Source organism: Cynoglossus semilaevis, chromosome 18, assembly GCF_000523025.1.
Source record: "Cynoglossus semilaevis isolate Cse_v1.0 chromosome 18, Cse_v1.0, whole genome shotgun sequence".
NCBI classification, from domain to species: Eukaryota; Metazoa; Chordata; class Actinopteri; order Pleuronectiformes; family Cynoglossidae; genus Cynoglossus; species Cynoglossus semilaevis.
In genome coordinates, this window is record NC_024324.1 from 2,848,318 (window position 1) to 2,857,418 (window position 9,101).

The 9,101-nt window shown below is 42.0% G+C and overlaps 2 protein-coding genes across 6 annotated transcripts; one reads left to right on the top strand and one right to left on the bottom strand.

The window, feature by feature from the left end:
* Positions 1-6: 6 nt before the first annotated feature.
* On the bottom strand, positions 7-3,666 carry stpg1 (sperm-tail PG-rich repeat containing 1). 4 transcript variants are annotated; one of them, XM_025065249.1, is made up of 9 exons: positions 2,912-3,666; positions 2,486-2,660; positions 1,860-1,946; positions 1,648-1,749; positions 1,389-1,568; positions 1,182-1,290; positions 933-1,101; positions 672-862; positions 7-183 (listed from the first exon to the last, which is right to left on the bottom strand). In XM_025065249.1, the coding sequence occupies exons 3-9, from the start codon at positions 1,929-1,931 to the stop codon at positions 110-112; spliced, it is 897 nt and encodes a 298-aa protein (XP_024921017.1). In that variant the 5' UTR covers positions 1,932-1,946; positions 2,486-2,660; positions 2,912-3,666; the 3' UTR covers positions 7-109. The 4 variants fall into 4 exon arrangements, with proteins under 4 accessions (XP_024921017.1, XP_008329368.1, XP_024921016.1 ...); XM_008331146.3 differs by lacking the exon at positions 2,912-3,666 and adding an exon at positions 2,768-2,905 and having other exon boundaries at positions 1,860-1,932; XM_025065248.1 differs by lacking the exon at positions 2,912-3,666 and adding an exon at positions 2,768-2,905.
* meaf6 (MYST/Esa1-associated factor 6) lies at positions 2,547-6,252 on the top strand. 2 transcript variants are annotated; one of them, XM_008331148.3, is made up of 8 exons: positions 2,547-2,692; positions 3,688-3,803; positions 3,919-4,006; positions 4,090-4,135; positions 4,304-4,499; positions 5,156-5,185; positions 5,706-5,739; positions 5,888-6,252. In XM_008331148.3, the coding sequence occupies exons 1-8, from the start codon at positions 2,603-2,605 to the stop codon at positions 5,900-5,902; spliced, it is 615 nt and encodes a 204-aa protein (XP_008329370.1). In that variant the 5' UTR covers positions 2,547-2,602; the 3' UTR covers positions 5,903-6,252. The 2 variants fall into 2 exon arrangements, with proteins under 2 accessions (XP_008329370.1, XP_008329371.1); XM_008331149.3 differs by lacking the exon at positions 5,156-5,185.
* Positions 6,253-9,101: the final 2,849 nt, after the last annotated feature.

Consider the following 9,101-nt stretch of genomic DNA (forward strand, 5'->3'; position numbering starts at 1 on the left):
GTCAGTGAAGACAGATTCATGAATTGGTTTATATTAAGACACAGAGCTGCAGGAGACACTTTAATAAGAACAAAACTCTCGTGCCAGAGCGTGGATTCTTGTCACATCTTCACACAGGAACCCAGAATCTGGAGTCGTTATAAATGAACGACGACTTCGTTAAAACTCGAGGATTGTAAAAACCTGGAAGAAGAAAGTTGAGAAGCCGTTACATTATTTATCCAAGTGCTCTCCCATGAAGTACTCGTTGTAGTACTTGTTTGTACATAGTACCACCTTGTCATATTTAATTTTCTTTATTTGCGCAGGCACAGAGGCATTTTACGGTTCAGGAAGTCAAGCTAAAAAGGAAATCATAATAAATGACTGTTGATGGCATGGCAGCTTTCACCTGCAGGGGGAGCCACTGTTGTCTACAGCTTCAGGCAAAGAGAGAGATTAATGCCTGGTGTCTCACTGAAACCACAGAAGTCGGGGGAATTCCTGTTTAATTCTTTCTGATCTCTCAAAGGTCTGGGGAATTTACCTTTTTTTAATACCTCCAGGTCATGAAAACGTACAGTGGGTAGTTCTGATCATTTGGCTCTTAACGTTAGAGACTTTTCGAAACATAAAAGTTTCTAAAGAAATGAAGAAAAGGGTGAAAATGATTTTGTTTCATTGGGAATTACCTGGTCCTGGCTTCACCTCCTCTTGTGATAATTTTATGGATCTTGCAGTTTTGGATGCAAAAGCAGCAGTAGGTATGGGACAGTTGGACACGCTATAACATGTCCCGACATTATAATGTCCAGGGCCTGGAAAAGGTGGACCTTTAGGTAGGACCACAGCGGACTCTGCTATTGTCAAACCAAAAGTCCTCCTTAAAACACAGTTTTACACAATTAGAGAAAAATCAAGTGACCACACGATGTGATTGGCTGTTGACTCACGGGAGAGTGGTCTTCTTCACTGCTGTGGGAGCCTGATGTGGACTGTAGGCTCCTGGACCAGGGACATGATGGTCCACCAGAGCAGGAATCCTCCTGGATGTGGATTTGAACGGGGACAGAACGGCTGTGGATCCAGTCTGAATGGAATGGTTCCTAACGTGGTAGTGGCCTGAAATACATTCATCGTGTCATTTTAAAAACAACACCTTAAAAACAGTGGATATTTCCTGCTCAGACTGAGGTGGTTACACGGTGATGGCACGTCTGTGTTTGGACAAAAGGAGCTCCACCCAGGTTTGGAGAGAAACGCTGAGGTACCAAAGAGAGAGGAGTTCATCTGTGTGAAACCACAGCTCACCTGAGGGAAGAAGGAGAAACACAACAAAGTACACGTCAACAACAGAACACAACGAACGTGAGTCTTTAAGGATGGACTTGAACGAGTCTGACACGTACGTCGTACTGATTTGGTGCTGGACCTTCATTCTTTGGACCTGCTCGCTGCCAAACCACGGGCATTCTGAAGACCCTGGACGTTCCAATGTTGAAGTCATACTTGTTAATGAAAGAGCTCTGCAGGTTGTACAGGTTTGGTGCTGGGACAGATCTCTGTGGGTTAAAGTAGCCCTTGAAAGCCTAGAGAGGAAAATATAACACATCTGTTTGACATTACAGCCATGTTAAAACCGAGGTATCATGAAAAACATCTTCTCACCTTGGACGCAACAAAGCCTGTGGTGCCTTTCTTGGAGAAAGAAGGACTCATGACTTCAGCAGAAGTAGTAAAGTTATAGCTGCCTGGTCCTGGGTTTCCATTCTAAAACCAAAAACATATATATATATATTTAGGTTTCCATTCTAAAACCAAAAACATATTTTTTTAAATTATATTTTTATTAAAAGAATACACATTTTCTAATGTCCTACCGGAGAATCTTCTGATGAGAATCTTTTAGCTTGACATGTCAACCATTTCTTCTCTTGGTTTGTTGTCTCCATTCTTTGAAGTGTGTCCTTTTCATGGACCATGAAGAAATCAATCGATAAAATAAAGTCAACATGTGTTTGCAAACATCTACATTTATTTAAATAACAGATTTATTATTCAGTAAAATGCAGCTACTTGTTTAGCTTGGCTAATAAGTCAAAGTTACTGCGAGTTTTAAAAGACAACAAATGATGTCATGGAGACATGAAAACAGTCTGACAAGATGTAAGGGTTGCCAGTTTGGGGCATTGACAACTGTGATAAAGCAAAAACCATATGACTGATTTTTTTAAATAAGAAACATAACATATGTTAGATATATATGAATAAGCATGGATCGGTGTCTGGTTTTTGCTGTTGCTGCTTTGCATGAAATTCAGTTTGTAAAAGAGCTACAAAACGTGAACTAGGTTGAACTTGTGTATTTTAAAATGTTATTTAAAAAAGAAGAAAAACTATTATATAATTACATAAATGTCAAATCGTAGCTATAAAAGAATAAAATCATTATGAAAAACTAAAATTACTGCTATTTCTATAACATGGCAACTTGAGTGAAACCTACATTTCGTAAAACAGTCCAACGGCGACCTCTACTGGTCAATTCGAAAGCTTGCAGCTGGAATTCTTATATACCAATCTCCATCGTTGCTGTTTTTGTTTCTGCAGCGCTATAGCCATCATGGCGATGCACGCGAAGTCAACCCCGCCGCAGATCCCGGACACCCGCCGGGAGCTTGCTGAATTGGTGAAGAGGAAACAGGAGCTCGCCGTGAGTACATTTTTGGACGTAATCTCCCAATGAAAACAACGGACCGTTTGATATGGCGTCTCATTTTGTAAATACCTGTAATTTAAGTGTGTGCTCGCTGTTCTCACCGCTAGCCGCCAACATGCTAAGTGCTAATTTTGCGGCGCTAACAGTTGCTAATGTTAACGCTCGCAAACTTGCTACACCACAGTTCGTTACGGAATAAAATAAAAACATTACCTTGATATTTATCAACGTGTGTATACTTAAACTCGGACATTGCTCAGACATTGTGTTAAAACGTTTTTTTTATTCTGTGTTAGCTACACAGCAGCAGCTAAATGGGCGCTACCGCCAGGTTCATCGATGTTGTCGCGAGATTTCACTTCAACCTCACTTAATCGTTTCAACATGCATCGAACACCAAAAACGAATCAATCGATTTTTCCAATGCGATTGCCACAGACTTTTGTTGATTTTTTTTCTCCCCGAATGGTATAATTATGTCGTAACTTTTTATTGTTAAATACCACTTACTAAATGTAAATGTAACTTAAATGGTATTACTAAACTTGAAATAAACAAAATCCTTCTCCTGTAGAACTACTGTAACATTGTCTGTGATTGTGTGTTCACTCTTGTGAATTATATCATCTTAAAGAAGCTGTTAAGGGGTGAAGTTCATCCACCAACATTTTCAATCTAATTTCTTATATTTAGTCATGACAGTTTGGACAATCCATGGGAAAATGTGCTGTGCACAAGTTGACAATTGCGGCCAACAATGACCGTAGGAAGTTGTCTTTCTCAACAAGAAACTTTCTGTAAATACCATTACAGGGATTTAAGTGTTTTTAAATGACCTTGTGTGTTTCCAAACTCCAATAAATAATTACTATGTAGAAGAAAAAAACACATGGTTTCCACAATGACCTGAATGTTTGTTGAACTGGAAAAGAAACAGCTGACAGTTTTATATCTTCACTCTTTGGATTCTTTCCTCTCCATCTCTGTAGGAGACACTGGTGAACTTGGAAAGACAAATATACGCCTTTGAAGGCAGCTACCTAGAAGATACTCAGATGTACGGCAACATCATCAGAGGGTGGGACCGATACCTGACCAACCAGAAGTGAGTGATTTTAAAATGTTGTTTTTTTTTCTTCTTCTTCAGTTCCTTGTGATTTGGTTTTGGAAGTTTTTATTGGTGTATAAATTAAGTCTTTTCGTGCTTTCATTTCACACAGGAACTCCAACAGTAAAACGGACAGACGGAATAGGAAATTCAAGGAAGCTGAGCGTTTATTCAGCAAATCGTCCGTTACGTCAGTTGGAGTAAGTCTCTCACTAACTTCAGTTTCTTTTTTTTCTTTCTTTTTTCAGAAATAATTATCCTTCCAATTTTTTTTCCCTGACAGGCTATATCTGCACTCGGTGGAATCCCAGATCACATGAATGAGAAACGTAAGTCGTTTTCTTACATTTCTTATACTTGAAGTAAGAAATGTTTTGATTGGTTTCCAGGACTAAGAAAACACATCATACATGTATAAATTAAATATCAGATTTGTAATGTGTAATCTTCCTTTTTTTTCCGCTGTTGTTCTCACGGTTCATGGCTGTGCTCATCAGGTGAAGCCGGCAGTGGAACAGAGAGCGACACTTCCCCAGATCTCCAGAACCAAGAGAACGAGCCCAGCCAAGAGGACACCGAGGACGTGGACTCCACGCTGCAGGACCTGAAACCCCAGAAGGCGGCCTCCTCCTCCTCCTCCTCGGGCAGTCACCACGCCAGCCACAAAAAACGGAAGAACAAAAACAGACACAGGTATAAAATCCAGCAGCTATAACTCTGACATGTTTGTTTTGACTGCTTCATGGGTTTGTAGGATTCAGCTCCTAATTCACACACTTTCTTACAGCGGTGTGAATCAAAGTGTCAGGGCTTTTTATGAAAACATTCTTTTTGAGTAAACACGTGCGTCTTTCCTGTCGGCTGTTTTTCAGACAACTGGACAACAGTGTTTTCAATTAAACGTTGACCAATTTTAGTTCTTTTATGCGTCGTTCAATTGATAAATTGCCCAAGTGTCAGTTTGAAGACCGTCTGTTCAACAGGTCACTTGACACAAGGATGAAAACTTGAGTTTATCACTTTGCGGAACAAGCAAACCGCTGTTAAGTTCAGGATGAAAAATGTCATGACTGCTTGTTAAAAATCCTATTTATGCAAAAGAATCAGTTTTGGGGGGAAAAGGAACTGGAACAAAGTGGGTCCTAACTCTAACATTTTCTAATCCTGTATTAATCCGACACCTAACCGTCTGTAAAGAATGTTTTTTCCCTCACTGTAAACTCTGAACTGCAGGGTTACATACAGTAGATGTAGCCTTGACCGAGGTTGGTAACTGGAACTAACAGAAGCTGCTCTCTTCCTCCCCCTCCTAATGCCTCCCCCGCCCCACCCCTCTCTCGTCCCTTCAGCCCTTCTGCCATGTTTGATTATGACTTTGAGTAAGTCTGACTTTTACTTCCTGTTCCTGTAGCTCTTTACATCCTGCCTGCTGTTTATATAATAAAAAATCTCATCCTCCACTTTCTCCACCTGCTCTGCTTTTGTTGTGCGTTTAATAGTGGAAGCCTGCAGGTCATTCAGCTGTACTGCATGTCTAACACTCCATCCTATCATTTTGACTGCATATCAGCGTCCGTCTCTGTGAACTCGTCTGCCTGTCCTGACTGGGCTGTCTTCATGTTGTTTTCTCTCCTGACCACAGATTCATGTTGAGTTTGTTTGACCCGTTGTTGGTTATTTTTTTGTCAGATAACGGGTTTGGCTGTAGACTTGTGCACGAAGACAAGAACACACACATTGTCATTTAGCGTTCTTGTTCTAGGCTTGGTTTTGTTTTAGACTTTTTCATGGAACAGTAGCTGCACTGCTTTTTTTTTTTTTTTCCTAGACCATAAACACCTGTCGGACACGAACACTGTCGGCTTCTCTAACTCAGTCTGTTATTTTTTCCTGTTCTAGGTTCGACATGAAAGTGAACAAGAAACCACGAGCTGTGAGTAAAACTTTCTTATTTCATCTGTAGAATTATCATGACCTCTCAGTGTTACACATGAGATGTAGCTAACTCCTTTTCAAAAACAATTTCTTATAATCACAGTAAATGAATTATTTTTCAATTCCTCATGTTCTTCCTCTTTCAGGATTACTCCACTTGAAACTGACAACTGGAATAAAAGCCCTGAACACGAGGATGTATGTAGAGAAACACAACATTTCTGGACTTTGTGAATTTTGTACGCCTTTAACTTTTTTGTCATCATTTTTTAAAAACAAAATTCTGTCATACGTGGCCATTTGCTGTTGCTTGTAACATTCCTTCCCCGACCACCACCACCAGTAAAAGCAGATAAACCAGAGAGAGGTTTGTGGAGGACAGACTGGACGACTCCTCCAGGAACAAACCATTTTGTATAGTGTTTAAAAAAGGACTATTTATTGATGTTTTTCATTGTAAGATTTTTTTTTTTTGTCTGTGAAATAGCATCAAATAGCTGTAAAAAAAAAACTAAGTATCGCAAATTCTTTCGACATGTTTTGTTTTTGCAAAAAAAATAAAAAAAAGACTCACCCAGTACCATGAATCTATTCTGGTCGTCTTTTTCAAGGTCACAATTAGACGTTCCCACACATACCATACATTAAAATAATCACAGCATGGAACCGTTTCCCTTCCATCCCGACATTATCAATGTTTGTGCAGCTACTAAAGAGAACAGCCAGCACATTTTTCCACTGACAGTTCATGGTTTACTTTATGGAAATAGGAGCTGGAGTAGGAACACGATGATGACAGGCTGCAGCTACACACACTCACACACACGCACACCAAGAGAGAGACCACACTCTGGTCTGGTTTTTGTCAGTCCAACACTTACAAACATTAATCGCTTTTAAGAAAACAGATTGTTTAAACACTTAGAAAGTTGTGATTATTTGACTAACAAATGACTGCCACAACAGCAGTTTCCTGAAGTGAAGAGACTTACTGCAGTAACGCATCTGTCCACTAGGTGGCATCAGAAACAGGTCAACACGTTCACACTTGAGGCCGTATTCATTCACTCTCCCACATTTTGATCTCATAAAAATGCAATAATGAAACCAGGATCAAGAACAAACGGACAGACTCAGCAGCAGAGTCTCACAGAGACCGGAGTCTGAAGGAGGGATTTGTTTTGGACTTTCCTGAGGCTTTCAAACAATAAGGCACGCAGATGTCAAACGGACTGAAGTCCAGCGTGGGAACTGCTGCAACGAAACACCGTGGAAAGGTCAAGGAGAGGAGACCAGGGAGGAACGGAGTGAGCGAATCCTGTCCTCAGGTGGAGGACGTCAGAAGAAGAAGGTTCCTGAGGGTCTGAAGATGATGTAGGTGGATGAGGGCGGGAGGTCTGAAGATGATGTAGGTGGATGAGGTCGGGAATGATGTTCTGCCGCAGGTAAGAGGTCAGGACACGGCAGCAGGGGGTGAATAAGAGACTTCAACACCTCAGTTCTGGAGGTTGAACAGTAGTGAGACCTGCTATGATGTTTGGTTCTGTCTATAAGACAAAAGGCTGGACTGGAGGAGGAGGAGGAGGAGGAGGAGGAGGAGGAGGAGGCGTGCAGCACATAGTTGTGCAGTAATAACGTGTGTGTGGATGGGTGTGAATGGAATGTCGTCGAAGCCCCTGGGAGTTCTCCTTAAGACCAATAAATCTATATATAAGACCAGAACATTTATGTGGCTCATGACATCATCTCTATAGTTTATTGGCAGCGAACAGAGGTTTTATGTCGGGGTTTATGAACGAGCAGCAACGGCTGCTTCAGACAGGGTTTTACTGGAATGTTTGGAAGGAGCTGTGAACGTTTTATTAGACACTGAAATAAAAAGGCTGTGAACAAAAGTCCAAACGTCGTTATAGTAAATTAGCAGTACTGTTTTCTCCTTTAGCCCCTGTCAGATCAGCACATGCTTTAGACTATACTACCCCCCCACTCCCACCCTGCCTCCCCCTACTGTACATATGCTGAAGTACTTCAATGTTGCAGTGACTTGCCCGTGAGTCACAACTGGCCTGCACCGGCATCACCACCGCCACCACATGGGGAGACGTGGAGACACAGCGTCCCGTCCCGTCCCGTCCCGTCTGACAAACAGACATGATGAAGAGACTGACGGAGAAATCCAGAGTCCATTTCTGGAAATAACATTCCTCCGTTCCATGCTCCACCACCAGTTCATCCCACAGTCACATTTCATCTGGAATGAATGACACAGAGATTTTTTCTTTTTTTTTACTACTCCCTCTCTTTTCTCTGGCCGGGGGATTGAATTCTTCCAGGCCGTGGTGCAGCGGCAGGACACGCTGCCGATCCCCAGAGGGTTATTTGTTCAAATATCTTAACAAGTATCAAAGGGACTGTTCAGAGGTTTGGCAGATATGCTAATGCGGCTGAAACAATGATTCCTCCTGTTTGTGGTGGTGTTTCACTGAGTAGCTACAGCTGCTCAAACACAGAACTCATCCAGTGTACTGTACTGCAATATCCTTTATTCAGCAGAGTAAAAACGTGTTCTGTGGACTGTTGCAGTTCCAGGATTATCCTCCGGTGGTTGGTGATGTCACGTTATGCTGTTACGTTTTGGAGTTTTGTCCAAACAGGAAGTGGAAATGAATCGATGACTTGATGATCTACGACCGTTTGTTTCTGTGACACCGTGAGGTTTGGTGATTTAATTAGATTCCGTGGTAAATGTTGAGACGTCATAAATGGTTACCATTGTTGTTATCTTCATCATCCTCCTTTGGTTAAATGTTGACGTCCTCTTCCTGATTCATTCCACATTATTGTTTTTTTTTTGTTTTGTGTTTTTCTTGAAGACTTGATCCATGAAGACTCTGCCTCATTATTAAGTTACAAGGTCGGCGTAAATATTTACAGTTCAGAACCTCTGCACCGATCTGTTCTGATTGTGTTTACACGGAGGCCGTGCCAGGCCAGTGTCCACGTCAGGGAGCCGCAGATCGCAGAGAACAAACAGTTCTATCTGTGCGTTCTGAGCAACAATGGGCTGAGAAGTTCTGGTGCAGCCGCTCAGGAACGACAGACGTCCACGTCTGCAGCTCCAGGCGGTTCACAAATGGATTTAAACGGAATGAAAAAGGTACCACTGCTGACAGGCGTCTTCTCACCGTGGGCCTCACTGTGGCGCTGCCTCACAAACTGGGGACATTTAACCGTCCTCTTATAACACACTGACCGTTCCGCCGCGGCCACTTCCTGCTTTTGATCATCATTTATGAGGCGGCGTTGGTGTGGCTGACCGGCTGCAGCACGCCTGCTCCCCCGAGCCGGCTGCCACAGCTC